The 13,863-nt window shown below is 36.7% G+C and overlaps 1 protein-coding gene across 2 annotated transcripts in view; it reads left to right on the top strand.

The window, feature by feature from the left end:
* Window positions 1–4,731: 4,731 nt before the first annotated feature.
* The window catches only part of tdrd7b (tudor domain containing 7 b), a 29,352-nt gene continuing 20,220 nt past the window's right edge, over window positions 4,732–13,863 (top strand). The window contains exons 1-5 of one of the 2 annotated variants that reach the window (XM_048185257.1): window positions 4,732–5,231; window positions 7,067–7,233; window positions 10,381–10,587; window positions 10,673–10,817; window positions 12,915–13,104. In XM_048185257.1, the coding sequence (XP_048041214.1) occupies window positions 10,381–10,587; window positions 10,673–10,817; window positions 12,915–13,104 (542 nt within the window). In that variant the 5' untranslated portion in view covers window positions 4,732–5,231; window positions 7,067–7,233. Of the gene's footprint in view, window positions 5,232–7,066; window positions 7,234–10,380; window positions 10,588–10,672; window positions 10,818–11,680; window positions 11,849–12,914; window positions 13,105–13,863 lie in introns of those variants that run through there. The other variant, XM_048185258.1, reaches the window with a different exon arrangement.

Raw genomic sequence — 13,863 nt, 5'->3', positions numbered from 1 at the left:
TCTTTGTCCAATTTTGGTGAGCCCATGCAAATTGTTGCAGTTTCCAGATCTAGTTGACAGAAGTGGCACCTGGTGTGGTCTTCTGCTGCTGTAGCCCATCTGTTTCAAGGTTCGACATGTTGTGGATTCAGAGATGTTCTTCTTCAGAGCTTGGTTGTAACGAGTGGTTATTTGAGTTACTGTTGCCTTTCAATCAGCTCGAGCCAGTCTGTCCATTCTCCTCTGACCTCTGGCATCAACAAGGCTTTTTCCCCCACAGAACTGCCACTCACTTGATATTTTCTCTTTTTCAGACCATTCTCTGATATGGTTGTGCGTGAAAATCCCAGTAGATCAGCAGTTTTTTAAATTCTCACACCAGCCCGTCTGGCATCAACAACCATGCCACGTTCATGTCACTTAAATCACCTTTCTTCCCCATTCTGATGCTCAGTTTGAACTTTTGCAGATTGTCTTGACCAAGAGTGCATCACAATCAGCTCCCCAGCTTCCTACAGTGTAGGTCGTATATTAGTATATCGTGTACATGAATTTGGGCAATTGATAAGGACATTACGGACCCTAGCTCACTACACATTGGGACACTCTATTTCCAGAGACATGACAACGTCCTCATTATACAACACCACTACTGGTATTTATGAACAACAGCAGAACTGAAACATTTTTTGTTATTTAGAGTACATTATGTTTATTACCTGTCTAGCGATGTATGTTTATGCTGAAATGTTATTAAATAATGGTTTGTATTGTAAAAACCATCTATCTCCTGTCATTATGTGTAGAGAGAACATAGTGAGAATCGATGCTCCCTGGTTTTCACAGTGCATTCTGGGACTTTTTAGGGAGCAAAGGTTTCAGTGCACTGGTAGGGTTTTGCAATTGAAACCTTAAAAGGGTCGACTCCTTTTTTTTGTGACCTCTTTTTATTTGGATTTAACATAAAATGTAAAATTTATATACAAATATATACAACATATATACAACTGCCAAAGCCTTGGGGAAAAAAAATACATTACATAAACAGAAGAGAGAGAGATAGGCCCATTGTTAAGACCCATTTAGATTATGTGCTAAACCTGAGAAAAAACAGGTGGTTTCAAGAGTGCAACAACAACTTTATCCCAAACATCTAAAATGGAGCTACATTCTTTATGAATGACAGCCAGTGATCTTTCTATAAGAACAATGTCTCTGAAATAGTTAAACCTTTCTTTTATTGAAGGGGGTCCAGGAGAAAACCAAGAATGCATATTTTAGTGGCAGTTAAACCTGCAAATATAATGTTCTTAGAAGCCAAATTAGTAGTAATTCTAAATGAAGAATCATCATTAAATAAAAATAGGGTGAGCAGTTTAAGAATTGGAAACTTCAGAATATCTACAAGAAATACTGCCATTTTGGACCAAAGATTAGAGACATCTGGGCAATCCCAGAATATGTGCAGGTAAGCGCCAACCGTATTCAAATTACATTTTGTGCAAACTGGGGTATCTGTAAGCTTCATTTTAAAACGTCTGTATGGGGAAAGATAAAATTTCTGAACAAACTTAAAATGAATCAACTGATGCGCAGGATTTCTTGAAGAAACAAACACATTGTTCCATATATTCCCCCAGTCCATTTCCATGCCTCTCTCTTTAAGGTCACGATTCCATGATTCAGTCACACCCAGAGCTTAATCACGTTTTGAGAATAATTGTGCATATATTCTAGATCCAGTCCAGTGCACAATGTTCCTGGATTAATCCACAGACTCAGTGGGTGAACAGGCGGGACTCCATGGGCTTTAATTGCTAATCTCAATTGTAGGTACAAAAACCAGGAAAAACCAGGACGAGAGTATCTTACTTTAAGGTCCTGAAATGATTTTAAGCCGTTTTCTCCATACAAATCTTGCAAAATGTAAACTCCCCTGGAAGCCCAGCTTGCATTGAAGTATGGGCCAGAGTTCTGCAGTAGATTATAGTTATACCAGATGGGGGAGCGATCACAGAGTTTAGTGAACAGCTGACCAAACTTGCAGGGAGTGGCCTATAATTGGCTCAAATAATTCATGTGCTGATTTAGGTTTAAGTCCAGCAAATAACAGATCTTCAATTCTATGAGGATTTACAAGTTCTTGTTCCATCTGGCGCCAGGGAAGTACAGAGTCTTTATCACACCAAATTTTAAGCGATTTCACCTGAAAGGACTAATAATACAGTTCGAAGTCGGGCAGTGTCAAACCACCAGATGATTTCATCAACTGAAGAGTATGAGGTGGATACAGGGTTTTTTTTTACCATCCCAAATAAAATTAGAGATCTGAGATTGCAACTCCTTAAAATAGTTTACAGGTGGAGGTAAAGGAATCATAGAAGAAAAAAGAAAATTCAACCTACCAAGAACATTCATTTTTATTATTGAAATTCGACCTTGCAAAGACATTTTGAGATTAGACCATCTTTGCATATCAGCCAAGATTTAAAGTTTAAGTTTGTCATAATTCATATGTGATATATTAGAAAAAATTGTAATTTTTAATCCTAAATATGTAAATGTTGTGTCATGCCATTGAATATGAGGAATGGGTGGTAATGTAAGACATTTTGCAGATTCAGGCTGCGGCCCCTTTAATTGCTCACGCTCTCCGCCCCCTCCTGAGCTCTCGACTCTATCATTGCATAAACAAAGTTCACACAGCTAATATAACCCTCAAAATGGATCTTTACAAAGTGTTCGTCATGCAGCATGTCTAATCGCGTAAGTAGAGTGTTTATTTGGATGTTTACATTTGATTCTGAATGAGTTTGATAGTGCTCCGTGGCTAACGGCTAATGCTACACTGTTGGAGAGATTTATAAAGAATGAAGTTGTGTTTATGAATTATACAGACTGCAAGTGTTTAATAATGAAAATAGCGACGGCTCTTGTCTCCGTGAATACAGTAAGAAACGATGGTAACTTTAACCACATTTAACAGTACATTAGCAACATGCTAACGAAACATTTACAGTAGAAAGACAATTTACAAATATCACTAAAAATATCATGTTATCATGGATCATGTCAGTTATTATTGCTCCATCTGCCATTTTTCGCTGTTGTCCTTGCTTGCTTACCTAGTCTGATGATTCAGCTGTGCAGCTCCAGACGTAAATACTGGCTGCCCTTGTCTAATGCCTTGAACATGGGCTGGCATATGCAAATATTGGGGGCGTACATATTAATGATCCCGACTGTTGCGTAACAGTCGGTGTTATGTTGAGATTCGCCTGTTCTTCAGAGGTCTTTTAAACAAATGAGATTTATATAAGAATGAGGAAACAATGGAGTTTTAGACTCACTGTATGTCATTTCCATGTACTGAACTCTTGTTATTCAACTATGCTGAGGTATCAGTTCGATGGCACCTTTAATACAACTGCAAAAGGATTAGTGTAAAGTGTTTTAACCATTGATATGAATGTTCTTCCAAATAAATGGTCGACTCCTTGATCAGTGCCCTGTCCTCACTGCTGAACTAGGGAGCTGATTGAGACACACCCCATGTGCCTAAATGCATTGAGTTGCTATGTGATTGGCTGATTAGATATTTGTGTTACCGGTAAGTGGCCGATCAGTGCATGTCAAAATACAGAAGAAAAGACTATCACAAGACTATATAAAAAATAGGGTGTTGTAATTTGTTTAATCATTAAAAAAAGAAAAGAAAAATGTAACATTTTAAACAGAAGTGTGGATAAGCACTTGTGTTTTCCTCGAGCTCAAACAGTAGAGGATGGCACTAACAACTCCAAAATCATGGGTTTGATACCCAGAACTGAACATGCATGAACTGATAAAATGTACACCGGCTTCAATGCATTGGCAGTTTCTTCAGATAAAAGTGTAAATATCCTCAAATTGAATAGCTGAGAAACTGCCATAATTTTTTTTTTTTTTTTTATTGATTTCTGGTCTGTACAGTTGCCTTTAAATGAGGAGGGTAGGCCTACTATAGATAAAAAAAAAAAAAAACAAGTCAAATGTATTATGGAGATTAATCAGGCAATTTAGAGTTCTGGGTAATGTCTGATTTTATATTTTATTTTAACTAATCACTATATATTTTAAATTCATTAGACCTAGGTTTGACGTTTCACAGTGTCATTTTTCAGATCTAAGGGATATAAATGATTATTCAAACGTTTATTAAAGCTTTAGATTGTCTCGAAATAGGCTACTTGTTAATTTTCTCAGCCCTGGTGGTAATGGACCCATTCATAATCGTTTAAGAGATTCAAATTAGTTCATAAAGATATCGAATTGTATTACTATTTGCTTATCAGAAGCCTTTCTTTGTATTAAACGACCTCCTGAAGTTTGAATGGGTTTCTGAACCGCCAAGCGCCCTCTGGTGGAAGACTTCTCATTGGTTATTAGTTCGCAACATTGACATCCACCAACTGCTTGCTGTTTTGATAAAATAGCCTGCAAAACTGCTGTCAACAATTTAACGTTCAGTTAGGATTAGAATATGCTTTTAAAAAAGCTTCAAATAATTGATACTGACAACGGCACATGGATTCGCTATTTTTCTACGTTAATCACAGCAAATTGCCAGCAAACGTTATTTTCCTGAACAACGAAATCGTTTTTCGACCAACTGAAAGAATTCAAGCCCCACTGTTTAAGAGTATAAAACGATAACAAAGAAATCCCAAACATTTGAGGGTGTTTCTGCAACTACGGGCACTTTTAAGTCCCAGCAGTGAAATTTTAGATTTATGTTAAAATTTGTCATGTGATGCTTTATAAATATATTCTCATTGCCATTACACACCTTGACAAAAAATATGATTACTAATTAATGTGATTTAATATAATATTATGAAGCATTTATAGCTCAAAACACCATTTTTGTTAATGTCCCACACCTGTGGTCTCAATGTTGAGATACATAAAATAAGCTAATTTAATTACAATTTGACATTATTTCAAATGGAATTGTTGAATATACAGATTAATTTAAATCATCTTAAAATTCTTTGTATTATTTACTGATCACTTTTATGATTTTTTTAACTAAATGTGCCTGTCCCACACTTTTGAGTCCTTACCGCGACAATGAAGAAAAGCTTTTATTATGAAATTTTATCAAACACAAACAAGTCTAGTTTCTATGGAAACAGAAATTATCACATGATCACATTGCTGACAGACTGGGCCACCACACTACTTCACTCAGAAGATGCCAAAAAATTAAGGTAAACCTCATCTTTTCTACATAGTATTTATTGTGCGTCCTTACCATTCAGCTTAATAATTGTGTATTTTGAACTAAATTTTAAAAATAAATGTATATTACTGTTAAATTCATGTATATTAAGATGCTAAGAGTTAAAACTAGTGTAGTAGGCCTTGCTAGCTGCAATTAGCTAAAATATTAGCCAAAATGTCATTACCGCAACATGTCTTTACCGCAGCAAATGTAGGTGTTGCGGTAAAGACCTTGTGTTGCGGTACAGACAAATTCAATGCTTACTGTATATTAAATTACAAATATTCAGTATATTATTAGTACTGAAGTATATATATTAGTATAACATGCCATTGTTTAACCCTAGATGAGACCAAATTCATCAACAGTACGATCAAAAAAATGCAGAGAGGAAATGAAAAAAGACCCAGAGAGATATGCAGACTATCTGCAGAAGGAAAAAGAGCGCTACAAAAAGAGAAAGGAAAGTGGGCAGATAAAAACTGTCTCCCATGGCGATAAAAACCATTTCTGATGTCAACGAGGGGCTGATTGGTAAATGGTGTGTCGTTGTGTATGACAATGACCCATATCCAGGCATCATCCAAGATGTTGATACTCAAAGTTGTGCTTTGGTCAAAACAATGCACAGGGTTGGGGCCAATAGGTTTTTCTGGCCAATGAAGGATGATGTGATCTGGTACACTCATGAGAATGTTGTTGGGCTTGTGCCAGAACCACAACCAGTGACAGCAAGACACATGAAGCTTACTGACTCAGTTTGGAAGGAACTCTGTTCTCGTTTTAATTAGTTACCTGTACATGTACCAAAAGCCTAAATGTTACAATGAGATTACTTCTCAGTCTGAAATGAGATGTAACTCGGTATGGTACAAAAATGTAACGTTGTGGTGAGATGCAGTTAAAAGAGATGCAGTTAATTTCCGAAGCAGTTGAAAGAGTTAAAATAGTTCATTAAAAGTGTTATTTACTACAAAACTGCTACTATCTTACACATGCAATGTCTGTTCATTTCTTTTTGTTTGTTTCTTTCACTGTTGGTCTCTACAGTAGCCTGTTTTTGATTTCGTGGCACTTTAACATTGTGTCCTTACCGACACAAGATGTCATTACCGCAGCACTGCCCTATTTCTATTTTTTTTTACAGTTTCATTTGCAAAAAAATATTTTAACACTTAAGTTGAAATGAGTTACACATTGAAATTGCAACATCTGTCATAAAAAGTTAAATATGTTATATTTTGTGTGTATGGAAACAATTGACATCTAAGGTTACTGTAATTTTTTTTACATGGCATAGAAAAAAACATGAAATTCCCTATTTTGTATATTATTTTTTTACATTAGTATTTACAAAACTGCATAAAATTTGAAAAAGCTATTTAAATATATTACATTTTTTTAGAAATTAATAAAGTAAAATGTATAAAATGAACGTTATTGTAATGTTGCGGTAAGGACCATTTGTAAGAAGATGACCCGAAAAACAAAAAAAATAAACATGTTCCAGATTAAAATCTTAACGACTACATTCAATTTTGTGTACATTTTTATATGTATTACAGACTGTGATGGTTAAAATGTAAATTCATAGAGGTTGATTTTTAAAAAAATGGGACAGTCAAAAGTGCCCGTAGTTGCAGAAACACCCTTGAATGCTGTTATCACAGTAAATGAACCGTAGGCTACATAGCTACAATACAACAGAACACAGTACAATGAAGGGCACGGCAGAAAAAAAGATCTGTGCGAAAGTATTGTTTGCATTATGTACAGTACAGTAAAGCTGTCAGTTCTTGTACCTGCTCATTCTGTGTGTAGTGCGCATGCGGGGTGTGAGTAATTACAGATGGGATGGTGCGAGGAGCTTTCAGCGGGACTGCCACACACTGCCTGCGGGACAGACCGCGAGGAGGACACCGGCTAGTGTCAAAGAGCCAGTCGCTGTCATCTAAACCGGCCTGACCGACCCACATCCATATAGAGCGGTAAGACTTAAGACATTGTGGAAATGTATGGACTCGCCGCTTTATATTTAAGCAGCTTTGGTGGAAGAGATAAGCGCGTCCGAGTGTCAGTTTATTGCTACTATTGTAACTTTGATCGACAGTGAGCTAAACTCTGCGAATAATCACCCGGTTCAAATCAGTGAAATAAAGGTGAAACGCATGTAAAACAAGTTTATAGTGAGATATTTGGGATTTCGTTGCCGAAGGGAGCGGACAACGCTCGCGACAGTAGTTGGTCGGTCCAAATGTTTACTGAAGATGATGCATTCATTGTATGCCAGCTATCCTGCTGTAAATACACTATCTTACATATAACTTTAAGTAAATCAAGTCATCTTACTATAAAATATCTTTGTGAAATAATAGGCCTAATATATAAAAGTGTTTTGATGGCGACCGCTGTCCACGATAAAGGGTGTGTCTCTATCTGTCCTCAACACAGCCGCACGTCAGCGTATCAAACGTGTATAGTGAACACGAGCACTGCCCTGGCGCTTCTCGTTACTTTCTCTTTCATTTTACGCGATAGATGCTCTCGTCGTGCTACAGGTGTGTTGGCAAATAACACGGACATTTTAACACGGATATCCTACTTGACATGTCATGTCAACTCCCTGGAGCTTCATAGTTTAGTATGGCATTTGTTGCAATTTTTTTTTTTTTTGGTAAAGAATACACTACAAATACCTTGGTCTCCTAAATTTGACAACAAAAACACTCCAGCACTTACCTAAACACTTGTATTTTTGCTTCTGTGCATAACAACAGTCTTACCCCTGTGGCAAAAAGTGTGGTTAATAATGTTTATGAAATAAAAGGCCTCTTAACTCTGCTTCAAGAAAGTACACTTTCATGACTGTTTCTGAACACACTTAAGCACACTAAAAAGTGCACTTTGTAATGATGTCAAATTAAAAGTTTACTGGTTACACTTTATTTTACAGTGCCGTAGTTATATTGTAATTACTCAAACAAGTACTGGGTACTACATGTACTTACTATAGAGTTACAGTTAGGGTTTGGTTTAGGGTTAGTTACTTGTAATTATGCATACTTTACTGTTATTAATATAGTAAGTACATGTAGTAACACGTAACTACGGCTCGGCTCTGTAAAATAAAGTGTTACCCTTTATTTTAGTGTTTGTGTTACAGTGTAATTGTACATTTAGGCCTAAGTGCAGAGTAATATTAATTAACTACATGTTCTTACTATAGGATTAGGTTTAGGGTTAGTTGCATGTAATTATGCATAATTTATATAGTAATTATTATAGGAACTACATGTAACGCCTAAAATAAAGTGTTAACATTTTACTTAACCGTAAACTTTTGTTGTGCTTTAAAGAAGTACAATTTTTGTGTGTTGAAGTATAAATATAAAATATATAAATGTACTAAACTGCAACTTAATCATTGCATGTGTAACTATAAAAATATTTAAATGCATGATATAGAAGTCTCAATAGAAATTACATTAAAGTATATTTTAGTTTAAATAAATGCTTGTCAGTATATTCAACAGTACACTTTAACCCTATTTCAAAGACAATATATGTAATTATGAAATTACATATGTCCCACTTAAGTGGTTCAAAAAAGCACAACTAGTTTAACTAGTTGCATTTAATAAATTTAAACTTAATACATTTTAATTTAATTGCAATATGCAATTAAGTGTGCGAAAACATTACATTCAGATCACACTCAAGTATATTCTTTTAAAGTTTATTATTTATGTAATAAGTACTATTTTTAAAAGTATGCTAAATTGTTCTTTTGGTTTTTAATGTGATCTTTATGCATACTTGCTGATTTAAACTGCTGGGGTTGGCTCTGACTCTTGCTTTTGTGAAAGATAATAAAAAGAATAAGCAGCGTGAATGTGATTATCATTTGTGCTGAGTAACTGTCTGGTTGTGACCGGCTAGTCCAGAAGGCAGTGTGCGTTGCTGAATTCATTAGTCACATCAGCAATACCACCATATCCACGAAAGAATAAAATGACATGAATTGACAAAAGTACTGCAATTGCATGATCTTACTAGCCATTGGTTGGTTTGGATTAACAAGACCTGATGTGATCTACTCTAAACGCTATCAGCTATTAGGTAAGGTCATTGTTGTCCAGTAGCTTTCTATGTGTTGTAATCAATAACACTCTTCAACATAGAGGAGATCAATGGAGGACCAAAGCTTTAACTCATAAATCGATTAACAGTCAAGTGTGACCTCTGACCGACTAAATTGGCTTTAAAATTATCTATTGGTGCGAAATTGATATCAAGTGTAAATGTAGAGTACACTACCATTCAAAAGTTTCAGTATAATGTATTTTTTTAAAAAGAAATGAATACTTTTATTAAGAAAAAATGCATTAAATTGATCAAAAGTGACTGTAACGACTTTCCTATTGGTGCAAACTATTTCTATTGTGAATAAATTCTCATCAAAGAATCTTGAAGAAAAAAAAACATTACGGTTTTCACGAAAATAAGCAGTACAACTGTTTGCAAGATTGATAATAATAAGAAATGTTTCTTGAGCAGCAAATCAGCATATTAGAATGATTTCTGAAGGATCATGTTACATTGAAGACTGGAGTAATGATGCTGAAAATTCAGCTTTGCCAATCACAGGGAAAAAATATAGTTTAAAATATATTAAAATAGAATGGTAGCAGCGCACGAAGAAGACGAAGAGGATATAAAAAACAGTATTTATTAAACTATACAAAACACTGGAATAATCACAGGAAAAACATGGGGAAACTGAAACACAGGGTTTAAATACACAGGGAAAACAAATGGAGCTGAATGAGACACAGGTGAAACTAATAAGCAACTATGGAAACAAACTAGGGCATAATAAGTAACTTAGGAAACAGAAAGGAATTTCAGGAACTAAACGGAAGGAGAACAGCAAATAAACAGTCCACAGAACAGAATAAAACCCTAACTATTTCACAATATTATTGTTTTTACTATATTTTTGATCAAATAAATGCAGCATGGGTGAGCAAAAGAGACTTCTTTCAAAAAATATTAAAAAATCTTACCAACCCGAAACTTTTGAATGGTTTGAATCAAGACCACATCCAACACTGTGACTTTTTGTTGTTTTTAAGATGGCAGATGAGGAACTGGTGAAGAAGATGATACGGGCGGTGCTCCAGTCCAGTAAGAGTGGTGTGTCACTGTCCGACCTGCAGGTAGAATATAAAGACCTGACGGGTGAGCTCATACCGCATAAACAGATGGGCTATGCCACACTGGATGCCCTCCTGCACAGCATGCCTTCGGTCGTGAAACTGGATAAAGGGCAGTCTGGAGAGGTAAGACTCTCACTTATCTTTTGAAATTGACTAATTCAGCAGGTATATGTGAATACTAAAATGTTAAATGGTTAAAACCCCACAGGTGGTGTGCCATGCTACCACAGGGAACGAGATGGCCCACATTGCTAAGCTTGCGGCCCGTCAGCGCACGGCAAAGAAGACCGGCCGTCCTCAGATGGTGAACTGTCAAATGAGAGTCAAACCTGCAGCTCCTCTTTTGCTGAACGGTGAGACTTTCATCAGTTTTGTTTATTTCAATGGTGGACGGACGCAACACTTCTTTTATTGTGTTATCCAGAAGACGCTATATAGAGGATGTATGCTAAAAGTTAAATCATTGTGTTTGGATAATCTTTTGTCGTGCCTTAAAGAAGTACACTTATTTTGATGTATTGATTATCATATAAAAAGTACTTGATAGTTTGTTGTTAAATGTAATAAACTGCAACTTACAACTTTGTAACTTACAACAAATGTGTAATTAAAAATATAGTAAGTACATGACATACCAAGTAGACCAAGTATATTTTATAACTTTTTTTTTTCAGTTTATATTTTAGTTTACATTTTTGTTACAGAATTGCCAATGTGGACGCATCGCTTCTTGTAACGTGTTATCCCGAAGACTTTATTATATAAAGGACATTATCTAATGTCCTGTGCATCTCGTGTCTTTATTGGTTGTGCATATGGCCTATTTAAACTCCTCTGAGGATGTGAGCATGATTCTGGGTGTACTAAGAATAAAACTCTGCATTAGATCATTGAGATTACAGGTTGCGGCTGTTCTGGGAACTGTGAACTCACTGTCTGCTCCGGCATTTTCATGCTCACGCTGTCCCTTGATCAGTGACTCAGTACTGACTTGGCTTGCCGTGATACAGCAGAAAACAGGCATCTGTATTGACCTAGAGAGAGAGAGAGGGAGAGAGGGAGGTCTGGAGACTGCAGTGTTGTGAAGAGGTATAGCAGAGCTGGCGTGGCTGTTCAGGGGAGGATTGTTTGAAACCGTTTCTTTATCCCTTATTTGTTATTTAATGACTCAACTGCAGCTGCTGTGGTGATGCTCTGCCTGTCTCTCTCTTCTTAGCTCACCATCCGCTGTCTTGTAGAAACTATCAGCCTGTGGAACGCTTATCTCAGGAGTGCTGTAGACAGTGATAAAGGTGTTAAATTGCTGCCACTTCTCCATGCTAGGCCAGTTGGACGGCTCGCACTTTTAGGAAGCAGTCAGCTGGGTTTACTTTCGGGTTGGAAGGTATGATGTCATTCTCTTACAGATAAGTGGTATGATGTCATGCTGAATGTGTACGAGACAATATGGGTTTTAATTCATAGTCTTTGGTTGATTGATATGGTTGTTGCATTTCATATGCTTTGTTTTCATGTCCTGATTTCTAGTGATAATGCTGTGGGTTTCCAGAAACTTCATAATTCTTTTGTTGGAGAATGTGCAGAGTAATTCCTTACAGATTATCTGATAAAGTGCTCTGATTGTTTGTCAAGCACACTGACATATGTTTGCTCTTGCTTACAATACTTAAATGCATCAGCTAGATTGTATAAAACCTGATGTTTTATAGTTGCTGTAATGAATTCTTTAAAGGGATAGTTCACACCAAAATTTTAAATTCTGTTATAGTTTAATCTCCCTCGTGTTGTTCACAAATGTTTTTTTTTCTTCCATGAAACACAGATTAGAAACGGAGCACAAAAGGAGCAAAAGCACCATAAAAGTAGTCCATATGATTCATGCACAATATTCCAAGTCTTTTGAAGCTGTATTACAGTTTTTGTAATGAACGGACACATAGACGCATATCTAAGCCATAATTCACTGAAAATCTTGACATAGCTCTCTTTGATGCATTCATGAGAGAAGCAGTGATATCTGTTTCGTGAACAAATTGTTCTTTTGAGTTCTTTGGATTTTTTTCAGTAAATCCACTGAACAGGTGCATTAAATCAGCATGAATCGGACTGATCTGGTCTCAGGTTCCACTCACTGTCTCAGTGATCCAGTCACAGCAGTTAACAACCCATTGGAGGGGAAGGATTTTGTGCCATTGTAAACAGTGTAATCCTGCAATAATACTGTCCATGTGAGGAAGTGTGTAGTATGTTGTCAGAAATTGTTGTTACAACCAAGAAAAGACACAAAGGAGACAAATCCTGTCATACACTGTCTGTAAATTGGTCACAGGACACTCAAATTCTCTGTGGATGGGGCCAAATAGGCCCAAAACTATGTGTATTATTTTTAGCTATGGTTATATTTTGTATAATACTTTTTTGATTTAGATATTGTCTTGTCTCCTTTGTAGCAAAGCCTAGGACATCTCTGAGACAGCCCGATCACCGTGGACGTCTGGGACGAGGTGGAGGTCGTGGAGGGGGTCATGGAGACTCTCGCACAGGAAGCATGAGGGACTCCCAGCCTGATGGGAAAGGCGGCAGACCCCACAACACACCCCCAAATACACCCACAAGAAAACCCTCCCTTCCTTCAGAAAGGTGACTCAAAAGAAAAAGCCTGTCAATTGGAGTTAATAGGTAAAACTTTGCATTATAGCCAGATTAAGAGATAAATAAAATAAGTACTTTGAAAGACAATGAAAAATCATCTATTGAAAGATAAAAAGAAGTATTCATGTACAGCTGATACTTTCTTAAGTAAGTGCACTCATTGTGTGAGCAGCATTTTGCCAAGCAAGTAGCTGAGAATACAAATCAAGTCCTAATGAGTGAACAGAAATGCCAAGCTCTTTATTTTTTTCACAGTCTCTTAATTTTCCAGTTTAGCAACTTGATGTCTCTAGCTGTTGATACTGTCTGACTTTATTGGCAATAACAGAGCATTTCAGCATTTCAGTGTTGGCTAAACCCAGTGCTTATTCAGCAGTCGAATGGAGGTTGTTGTCTGTGTGTATGCGAGATCACTTCAGCCAAAAATCATTGAGAGCAAACAACTGACCTCACTCTTTAGAATTGTGCTCTGTATCGCTTACTGTGGCACACACACAATGGCTGTGAGGGTACAGAGGGTGGCAGAGTTAAGCGGGTGTACTGGGTTTTGTTAATCCTCCCTCCATTCTCTCACAGATTAGCCATTCTAAACCAGTCCACAATGAATCAGCACTTTCCCTTTGGTACAAGGTGAGGGGGTGTTTGGGTCATCTGACACCTAGAATCATATGCAATAAGACCTCCACACCCCTGCTTTATCACGCTGCAGCACTTTGCCAAAATGTCTGCCTTTGTCCTTACTATCAC

This window comes from Megalobrama amblycephala, linkage group LG3 (assembly GCF_018812025.1).
Source record: "Megalobrama amblycephala isolate DHTTF-2021 linkage group LG3, ASM1881202v1, whole genome shotgun sequence".
Lineage (NCBI taxonomy): Eukaryota > Metazoa > Chordata > Actinopteri > Cypriniformes > Xenocyprididae > Megalobrama > Megalobrama amblycephala.
This window is presented reverse-complemented; position numbering and strand designations above follow the sequence as displayed.